This window comes from Ceratotherium simum, chromosome 13 (genome assembly GCF_057802395.1).
Source record: "Ceratotherium simum simum isolate JZ-2026a chromosome 13, ASM5780239v1, whole genome shotgun sequence".
In the NCBI taxonomy this organism is placed as follows: domain Eukaryota; kingdom Metazoa; phylum Chordata; class Mammalia; order Perissodactyla; family Rhinocerotidae; genus Ceratotherium; species Ceratotherium simum.
This window is the reverse complement of record NC_141912.1, coordinates 31,641,545-31,652,271: the sequence shown is the minus strand read 5'-3', so window position 1 is coordinate 31,652,271 and position 10,727 is coordinate 31,641,545. Positions and strand designations below refer to the sequence as shown.

The 10,727-nt window shown below is 45.8% G+C and overlaps 1 protein-coding gene across 1 annotated transcript; it reads left to right on the top strand.

Annotated features, from left to right (window-relative positions):
- C13H6orf15 (chromosome 13 C6orf15 homolog) lies at positions 1-1,279 on the top strand. The gene is made up of 2 exons (XM_014782991.2): positions 1-85; positions 318-1,279. The coding sequence occupies exons 1-2, from the start codon at positions 1-3 to the stop codon at positions 1,277-1,279; spliced, it is 1,047 nt and encodes a 348-aa protein (XP_014638477.2).
- The last annotated feature ends 9,448 nt before the right edge of the window (positions 1,280-10,727 follow it).

Genomic DNA, 10,727 nt, shown 5'->3' with positions numbered 1-10,727 from the left:
ATGCTAGAGCTGAGCAAGATGCAGGGCCATGCGGCACGGAGCTGGGCTCCTCTGGGCCTGCTCCTGGTCTGTCTTCATCTCCCAGGTATAGGGGCTGTGCCTGACCCTTGGGCAGGAGGGACTGGGCGCCTCAGGGGAGCTGGAATTGAGGGAACAGGTAAAGACATGAGGCTGTACACTTGAGTCCTTGGGGGAAGTAAGAGTTAGCGGAGGGGAAGTGAAGGGACGTAAAGCAAAGTGATTCAGGGAACCCAGGAAGGGAAGGCGTTGGGACAGAACATCGATCCATTGGCTGCCTCCTCTTCCCTTTCCCTCAGGCCTCTTTGCTCGGAGCATCGGTGTAATGGAGGAGAAAATTCCCCAAGACTTGAGAACCAACTTGCCTCTGCTTGGACAACCTCACTTGGCCAGCCTTCCCAACTCTGAACATCCTCAGTCCAGACCAGACCCTGGGTCCAATGATTTAGCAAGGGCTCCTCTGAAGACCAACGCTTCTCCATTAGACAGCTTCCAACCTGCAGGACGTTCTGAGGTTCAGAGGTGGCCTCCATCTGAGGAGCTGCCCTCCATGGATTCCTGGCCCTCTGAGGATCCTTGGCCAATGATGGCTGCTACAGTCGAGGACCTTGGGGGAGAAGTTCTGCCTGAAGAACTGTCTTTCCTTTCTAATGCTGTTGCCCTCCCTCTGGACAGTGGTCCTTTGCTTGCAGGGTCCTCTGCACACTCTGTAGACCCCTCACTTGAGGCCTCACTCCTCCACCAGGACTCTGAGTCCAGACCATTACCCCGTTCTAATGTTCTGGGAACCCAGGGACAAATCCTTGCCCAACGCCCGCCCTGGTCTCTCATCAACAGGATTCGAAAGCCACTTCTGCCTGGTCGCCCCTGGGGGATTCTGAATCCCAGTGTGTCCTGGGGAGGTGGAGGTCGTGGAACTGGGTGGGGAATAAGGCCCATGCCATGCCCTATGAGAATCTTGGGCAGTAATAAATGCCCAATTACTAGCTGGGGGAATATTAATCGGTATCCAGAAGGCATCTGGGGGAATATTAATCGGTATCCAGGAGGCATCTGGGGGAATATTAATCGGTATCCAGCAGGCAGCTGGGGGAACATTAATCGATATCCAGGAGGCAGCTGGGGGAATATTAATCGGTATCCAGGAGGCAGCTGGGGGAATATTAATCTACAGCCAGGTATTATTAATAGATTTCCTCCCGGAGTTCTCGGTTCTTCTTGGAACATCCAAGCTGGCTTCCCTCAAAACTCTGGGTCATAGGGGGGCTAGGAGAATGACAGAGGGGGAAAATCCTAAGTTGGAAGTCAGAGAAGGGAGTCCTGCTCCCTTCCTTGCAGTGTGAGCTAAATCAAGATTCAATCAGTGTGTTTTCTAGCACCATCTCCACTTTTCACTGCCTCCCCTGCTCCCCTCTTGCTGATTTCCAATAAAACATAGCAGTTATTGAATCTGCTCCTTCTCAGTGTCTTTATTTCTGGGGGCAAACTGAAGTGAGTTTTGTGCATCCCCATGTCCCTCTAGGGTCCTCCAGATGCTCTCTTGCTGTCCCCATCCTTTGCAAAAGATCAAAGGTCAGGTGTTTGAGGGTGGAGCCTCATGGTCTCTGGGCCAGGTGAGACAGCTGGTTCCAGAATTGTTCTGGATATGCAAAGGGGAGGAGGGGCAGCAGGACTAACCGAGATGGCAGAGGGAAGGACGAGGCCCAGGAAGTTGGTACCAGGGCCAAGGGGGGAATGAATATTCTTTGATTCACAGAGAAACAGAGAGTCAGAGAAAGTGACTGGGTCACTTTTGTCTGCATTTATCTTTTCTTCCCCAGAAAGTCAAGCTTCTTGGAAGCGGAGGATACATTGATCTCCTCCCTTACATGCACCACTTGCCACATTGTGCCCTGGAGAACCAGAGACTTTGAACATTTGCTGAATAAATAGCAGACCTCAATAAAGGGAGAAAGGAAAGGGGGAAGGGAAAGGGAGAGAAAAACCTTGGAGCCAACAATCCTACCTGCGGCTGCATTTGATGCTTTTATTCCCAAGTGATGACACAGTCTTCTTTTGGTCACACTGTTGTCTCTCTGCCTTCCCTTTGGTTTTCCCAGGAGCTCGGTAATGTTGCACAGGAGTTGGAGTGAGACTGGGGAGGGTCATTCTAAGAAAGCGGATACAGAAGTTTGCGGAAGCCAGCTGGGGGTGATGGGGTTTTCAGTAGGGTGTGCTCCTGGTGGCCACCCATGTCTTTCCCTGTGCCTACTTCACTGAAGTAGCCCCAGGTATATGCCCTCTCTATAGCCTGGGGATCACTCTGGGTCCTGGGAATTGAGCAGGTTGTGGGGGAGCAAGTAGGACGAGGATAAACACCAGAATCGGAGGGATGGGGAGCTACCTGCCTGAGTGTGAGGGGGGTGTTCTTAGAGAAAATTCTCCCGACCCTATATCTGCCATAATGCTCTATCCTGCGCCAAGAATTCCTTCCTGGGACACCTTCCCATCACCAACCACACTCCCTTCTCTAACACGTCAACCTCCTCCCCCAATTCTTTCCCACCTTGGACTCTCAGTTTCTCCCTGTCCTGGGGCAGGTGGTTCTGTTTTCAGCCTTGTCACTTCCATAAGCCCAAGCTCATTCTCTCCGGGCTGGAGTCTCATTTCTCTCAGTCCCTCCTTCTGGATGCTCCCTCTCTCTAGTCACCCCTACTTGCACATTTAAATTCCATGTCAGCACTCCTATCCTTTTTCCCGCACTCCCCAGAGTGTAAGGGTCAGGACAGGGACTCTGCTGGTTCACTGCTGCACCCCCAGCACCACGGACAGTGTCTGGACCAAGGTCAGCACCCAGCAAGCACAGTGAATCAATGAACCCTCTCTCTCTCTGAGCCTCCTCTGTTTTCTCTCTTCTTCCACTTTATTCCTGAGCCACAGGGCTGCACGCCGAGTCTGATCTGTTCTCCTGCTGTGGCCTTCCAGAGCCTCACCTACACGTCCTCACAAGCTCCAGGAAGCCCTTCTCAGCTCATCAAATGCTCTGCACATTTCATCATTTAACCCTCATTACCATCTATGAGGAAGGTTTTATACTAAGAAGAAACTGAGGCTCAAAAGGATTAAGCAGTTTACACAAGGTTACATAGCGAACAAGTGACAGAGTCAGTGACTCAAACCGAATTTTTCCCATTATCTGTCTAGGGAGGGTTCAAGTACAATATGCAATTAACAAAAACCCATTTAACTTTTATTGAGTAACTACTGTATGCCAGGATCTGGACAAGGTGCTTTCACACACACCCTTCCAGCTAATCCCCACAACAATCCCATCGGGTAGGCACTCCTGGGCCCATTGTACAGGTGGAGATACTGAGGCCCAGAGAGGGAAGGGAGCCAAGGCTTGCACAGAGGTGACACTGACCTGAGGAAGTGAAGTTTGTCTGGTACTCGACAATGATGGTGGGTCCTGGGTAGCTGAGGCCAGCCCTGTCAGAGTGGTCTTTGCCTTAAGGTCAGCTGTTGCTGAAAAAAAAAGGGGGGGGAGGGAGTGGGGAGGAATGGGTCAGCATTCTGTGACATTAAAAAGGCCCTAAGGTTTGCAGTGGGAGTTGCTGCTAGTGTACTGATTTTTATGTGTTTAGTAGTAGTTGTTGGAAGTGGTGGGTGGAGGAGAAGGAGTCATGTCTTCTACCCCGGGAAGGAAGGTGCTGCATTAGAAAGAGAACTTGTCTGGAAGTTTGAAGACCAAGGTTCCCCTTCTGTGTGTCCACACAGCCTTCTGTTCCACATCAATTTAGGCTAGTCATTCACCTCTGTGCACCTTAGTTTTCTCATCTGTGAAATGGGATGAAGGCAGATGTCCAGTCTATCTCACATAGTTGTTACAAAGCTCAATGAAGATAATGACAAAGTGCCTTAGAGACTGGAAAACTCTGAGCAATCACAAGGGATTGATTATAATGCAGTACATTGTCCCAGTGAGGCAGTCCTGGTGGGACCACACAGAAGGACAGTTCTTAGCTCCACAGTGGAGGCTGGTCTGGTGACGTGGCCTAGTTGACTTCACAGCTGATGGTTAAGGTTGATGTGATGCTTCCCACTGGGAGTTACACTCAAGAGAATTATTCCAAGATCAAGAAGGGAGAGTTGCTTCTTATTTAAATATTTCATTCCTCAAACTGTGCTCACTCAGTCACATGTTTTTCACTCACACACACACTCCTGGTGATAATAATAGCTCCCTTTATCATATATTTACCAAGAACTAAATATGTCGCAGGGTTATTATAATCCTCACAACAATTCTGGGATGTACTTAGGCTTATTATTTCCATTTTAGAGGTGAGGAAACTGAGGCTCAGTGAGGTTAGGTAACTTGCCCAAGGTCACACAGCCAGGAAGAGGTGGAGCTTGGTGGTGGTACCATTTGGAAACTGCAAGCATGGGTGGGCAAACCGCACGGAGCAGCGGGAAGTGAGATTCTCCAGCCCCAACAGCTTAATTGCCACCTGGAGTCCTTCCTCTGACAAGCCCCTTTTCACCCATCTTTTCATGTTACTGAGACCAGCAGTCAGGTTTTCGTGTTGTCTCTCTCTCTCTAGACCAAATGCCCACCTCTTGTGTTCCTCTTATTATTCAGTTGGAAGCATGTCCCCTATTGTCTGTTTCCTATCTCTTTCTAGGTCAGCATTCTCCTTTTGCTGTCAGGAAACTGGTAAATGCATCCAGGAGACACTCACCTTTACTAAGCCATATTGTCACATACGAGAGTGAGCACATGACCATGCAAGCCTTCAAGAATATCGGTCACACACCAGGGTTTTGAGTTCTCTCCACTTACAGAATATCCTGGTCATGGAGGCCTGTACGGTCCAGAGTAAGGATAGTGGGAGGAAAACAGGAGCTTCAGGTCTCAGGGACGTGGGTATGGCTGGGGTGGGAACAACCGTTTTCACACTCGCAGTAGCAACGGCTGTTCTAGGGGTTGTTATTGGCCCCACGTAGATCCTTGGGGTGGATGCTGTTTATAGTAATGTGGTAGTAAAACCTGGTGCTATAGCTGTTGTTTATTCAAAGGAGGGGGCGAGGCTGATATAAAAGTATTTTTGGTCTTAGGAGGTCTCCAGCTAGGGACGCGCCACTCCCTCCGCCCCGAGGCCTCCCACCCCCCATTGGAAAGGTGGTAGAAACAAGCTGTGAAATTGTTTTGAGACCATTTAGTCCTTCTTGGCCTCAGGATGGCAGTCGTGACTGATGGAGTAGAAGCTGTTTTCTTTAACACCTTTCCTGCTGTCCCTCTGTCTCCTTTTCCTGTGCTCAACCTGCTCCCTGGCTACTCAGGACCACCCGTCGGCATTCCCCTCTGGCTGGGTCTGACAGCTGGTCCCACTTGCTGGACCTCCTCTCTTGCCTCATCCCGTCAAAACCCACCTCTCCTGCACCCATTGCTTCGGGGCTCTCTGTTCACTGTGACGCTGTAATATGCTGAATTCAGAATAACCAGCTCTGTTGGTGATTAACAGGGGCAAAAATGATGAGCCTAGAGAGATAAAACCTACTCTAACTACTATGTTAGTGGACCCTAAATGGTCTGTTCCCAACCTGCAAACTGAGGTTCTCGTCTCCTCCTGGGACACACTGTCATTGTCTAAAGGACTTGAAGGCATTTCTGTGTAATGTAAAGCTTGCTACCTTTATGACTTTATTAAACAATTAACATGTAAGCATTAAATAACATTCCTCTATTTACATACTACTTACACAACTACTATATAAAAACATATGGATTTAATAAACTACACATTCAAACATTAAACATTATTTCACACTGAAACTAATTTAAGCATCTAATTAAAATCTCAAATCTGATATATAAGATTCTCTTACATGTCTTACATCCCCTAAGACGCAAACAAATGCGAAAGTTATGATAATGATTACAAAACTGATCCCTTCTCCGAAAAGTCAGTTACAAAAGGCTATGGATTTAAACTTATTTCTTCATTCTCCTTCTTCTTTTTCCTCTTCTGTTCTTGGGTTACCTTCCTAGGATGTCAGTATTTGCTATTTTTATACCATCCTGAGGTTTCAATAATCTTAGAATCTGCATTTTGACCACTTGGGTCTTGGCTGCACATAAGGCCTGGCGGCACAGTTGAGGATTCAGATCTGGGCTGCTAGTCACCAGCGTGAACTGCTGCTTTTTCTCCTTTTCTGCCTCCTCCCCCACTTCTTTCTCTCCTTCCTCCTCCTTCTGTCCTCCTCCTTCTCCTTCTCTCCTCCCTTTGCTCCTTCTCCTTTTCCTTCTTCTAATTAAAGACTAGTTGAGTCAATAAAACTTTTTTAAAACAGGTTTCTTGAGATATTAATTCACATACCATACAATTTGCCCATTTAAAGTCTATAATTCAGTGGTTTTTAGTATACTTACAGAATTGTGCAACCATCAGCACAATCAATTTTAGAACATTTTCATCATCCCCAAAGGAAACTCCATACCCATTAACAGTCACTTCCTACCCCAGCTTCCCCTAGTCCTAGGCAACTACCACTCTATTTTCTGTCTCTATTTGCCTATTCCGGACTTTTCATATAAATAGAATAGTACAATATTTAGTCTTTTGTGACTGGCTTCTTGCACTCAGCACAATGTTTTCAAGGTTCATCCATGTTGTAGCATGGATCACTACTTCATTCCTTTTATTGTCAAGTTCCTTTTTATTTTATTGTATGGATACAACACATTTCATTTATCCACTCATCAGTTGATGGCCATTCTGAGCTGTTTCCACTTTTTGGCTATTATGAATAAGGCTGATATGAACATTTGTGTGCAAGTTTTTGTACAGACATATATTTTCATTTCTCTGGAGTATATACCTAGGAGTGGAATTTATGGGTCATATGGTAACTCCATGTTAAATCTTTTGAGGAACTGCCAGACTGTTTTCCAAAGCTGCTGCACCATATCACATTCCCACCAGCTGTGTATAAAGGTTCCAATTTTTCCATATTCTTGTCAACACTTGTTATTATCTGTCTTTTTATTAAAGCCAGGCTAGTGGATGTAAAATTGTATCTCACTGGAGAATAAAACTCTTTTTAAGGGCATAGATTTTAGAATTTTGCAACCTATTTTCTCCCCCAAACACATCATACTTAAAAAATCTCTCTGGCCGGCCCCGTGGCTTAGCAGTTAAGTGCGCACTCCACTGCTGGCGGCCCAGGTTCAGATCCCAGGAGCGCACTGATGCACCGCTTCTCCGGCCATGCTGAGGCCGTGTCCCACATACAGCAACTAAAAGGCTGTGCAACTATGACATACAACTATCTACTGAGGCTTTGGGGGGAAAAATAAATAAATAAAAATAAAAAAATAAAAAAAATCTCTCTTGACTAGTGTTATATAATACATTTTTTCTCTCATTATGATATATGGATTTGATCTGTTAGCATTATTAAATCTTATGCATTCCTTACTTGTATTTTATTATAATTAGTAGGGCAATCTAGATTGTTAATCTTCCAGGAGGTGCGGAATTGGGTTGACTTTGTCAGCTTTCCTTTTAGTGATTTTTTGGTTAATTTCTTGTCTTGGTCCATACTATTGAAACCACCTTCTCTTTCATTATTGCCTCTGACATCACCCCTTGTCAAACATTCTTATTTCTGCTAAAGTTCATGCTTAGAGTGGGGCTACTTGGCTTTCTCATCATTCCCTGTGTTTTTCTTTTCTGCTTACATAGCTGAAAGTAAGCACCCATCTCTGCTTTATAGACAGACACATAATTGATAGAAGAAACAAAATGAACAATTCCTTTTTTATTAAAATCAATTTTTAAAAACTGCATTCTTTCTATCACAGCATATCTCATGCATTTTATATTAACATTTATCTTTTGAATATTGTAGCAATCTCACGGCCTTCTACAGCCTCAATTTACTTCAATGAACCATAATTATCATTTCTCCCCCTCAACTTCTTTCTTCTCATGCTCAATTGTCTCAAGCTGAACAATGGGAGCTCCTTTAAATTGGCTCCTTTGTCCTTTTCCCCAAGTTCCTTGACATACTTGAAGGCAACAACAGAACATTCAAATCCTCTCCTGATTCTTTCCTTCCCTGAGACATGGAATCAGCTATCCTCTAAGCCTTGCATCCTAAGGGTTCTTAGTTTCTTTAAGTGAAGAACGGTATTTGAAACCAAAAGTGAGGTGCTGGGGGTCCACATGAGAATTGGTAGTGAAAATTCTACCTCCTCTATCGGTCACTTTTAAGATAGACAATTTACATCGAGTTTGGTAATTTAACATGATATGTTTATTGATCATACTTTTATTAGAATGTGTGTGTCATCAACCGTGAAGACTTTCTACATCACCAAGAGATTGAAGGAAAGGAACATACCCTGGACCAAGTTGTGTGTGAGAATGAAGTGAAGGCACATGTGGAGGCCAATTTAGGTGTGGGGAAGGTTGAAATTAGGCAACATTCAGGAGAGGCAAGGTTAGAATCGGGAGTCAGCTCACTCCAGTGATTTTGAAGTCATCAGCTTGGTATAGGACGAAGTGCTCAGTGATTTTTCCACCCGTCATTCTCAGCTGGCTAGGGCCTGTTTGAGCTATAGTCATTTGGGGTGAGACCATGTTCAACCCTGTTACGGGTTGAGTTGTGTCTCCTCAAAAAGATATGTTGAGGTCCTAACCGCCAGTACCTAAGAATGTGCCTTATTTGTAAATAAAATCTTTACAGAGGTAATCAAGTTAAAATGAGGTCCTTAGGGTGGGCCTTAATCCAATAGGACTGGTGTCCTTATAAAGAGGGGGAAATTTGGATACAGACACACACAGAGGGAAGATGATGTAAAGACACAAGGATAATGTCATCTACAAGCCAAGGAATATCTGAGGCTACCAGGAGCAAGGAGAGAGGCATGGAATAGATTCTCTCTCACTATCTTCAGAAGGAGGAGGCCAACACCTTGAGTGGAGGTGCTTCAAATTTGCCAGGGGTTGACTCTAGCCGGGCAAGTCACCAGGAGAGGAAATGACTCCTCAGATAGTTCTGCAGGGCCTGGCACAGCTCTTGCTTCATGCACAGGGAGGTGCTTTTGTTTAATTATTAAATTTGTTTCCTGTTTTTGCCCTTCTTTCTCACACAGAGATCCTCATTGCCTCCTGCCTGGGTGCTTACAGCAACCTCCTAATTAGCCTCATACCCATAGGCTTTGTCTCCTCCAGCCCATCCTAAAAGTCAGCTCAGGCCATGGGGAGGGGACAGTGGGGAGTTATTGTCTAATAGGTATAGAGCTTCAGATTTACAAGTTGAAAAGAGTTATGGGGATGGGTGACGGTAACAGCTGCACACCAATGTGAATGTTTTTAATATTACTGAACTGTACACTTAAAAATGGTTGAGATGGGGGGGCCAGCCCGGTGGCACAAGTGCTTAAGTGCGCACGCTCCACTGCGGCGGCCCGGGGTCCGCCGGTTAGGCGGCGCATGGCTTGTCAGGCCATGCTGTAGTGGTGTCCCATATAAAGTGGAGGAAGATGGGCATGGATGTTAGCCCAGGGCCAGTCTTCCTCAGCGAAAAAGAGGAGGATTGGCAGATGTTAGCTCAGGGCCGATCTTCCTCACAAAAAAAAAAAAAGTTGAGATGGTAAATTTTATGTTATGTGTATTTTAATACAATAATAAAAAAAAAGTAAGCTCTAGTCAGACTACTCCCTTGCTCAGGTATTGGCTGGGCTGTGTGACCAGGTGCCCCACCGCATTTTGGCTTCCTCTACTCCTCACCCTCACCCCTGGATCCTGCTCTGTGCTGGGGCAGACACCACTGGTGGAACTCAGAGAATGTCTCTAGAACCAATAAACGCATGCATGCACGCACCAGGCCCCTGGCCCAGCCCAGCCGCCCTGTGCCCAGCTCTCGAGCCCTGGGCCACTCTGCACCCTTTCTTCTGTTATCCACCCACCTCCTCTTTCTCTGCTTATTAAATGGTCCATTCAACCACTGAGATTCCAGTTCCAGAAGATTTTAACAAAACCTGGGGAGACCTAGGAGGTTACAGTGGAGGAAACAGGAGGAAAGAAAAATGAAAGTATGTTTGGCTCAGAGGAAAGACTAAAGATATTGATTAATCTTTGATGTTAAATAAAAATATAACTTTAAATAGCTTTATTAAAAACTTAAGGGTAGGGGCCGGCCCCATGGCTTAGCGGTTGAGTGCACGCGCTCCGCTACTGGCAGCCCGGGTTCGGATCCCGGGCGCGCACCAACACACCACTTCTCTGGCCATGCTGAGGCCACATCCCACATACAGCAGCTAGAAGGATGTGCAACTATGACGTACAACTATCTACTGGGGCTTTCGGGAAAAAAAAGGAAGAGGATTGGCAATAGATGTTAGCTCAGAGCCGGTCTTCCTCAGCAAAAAGAGGAGGATTAGCATGGATGTTAGCTCAGGGCTGATCTTCCTCACACACACAAAAAAAATTTAAGGGTAACCATAAATTCCACTAGAACTTGAAGGTCCGTGCTTAAACTACTGGAAAGGCTGAAACAACAACACAGAAAGCAATCATTTCAGTGAAAAATCAGGAAAGAATTAAAATGTTGCCAGAAAAAATAAAATAATATAGAAATATAGCTTGATCTCTTTTTTAAACAGTACATGCATGGAGAAAGTTCCATCAGGATGTTACTCAGTGGTTACTCCCTGGTGG

What these genes read in the sequence shown, in the direction of transcription:
- C13H6orf15 (XM_014782991.2), top strand. Translation starts at nt 1, where the DNA reads ATGCTAGAGCTGAGCAAGATGCAGGGCCATGCGGCACGGAGCTGGGCT. An exon ending in GGTCTGTCTTCATCTCCCAG is followed by an intron (nt 86 to 317) that starts GTATAGGGGCTG and finishes CCTTTCCCTCAG; the next exon opens with GCCTCTTTGCTCGGAGCATC.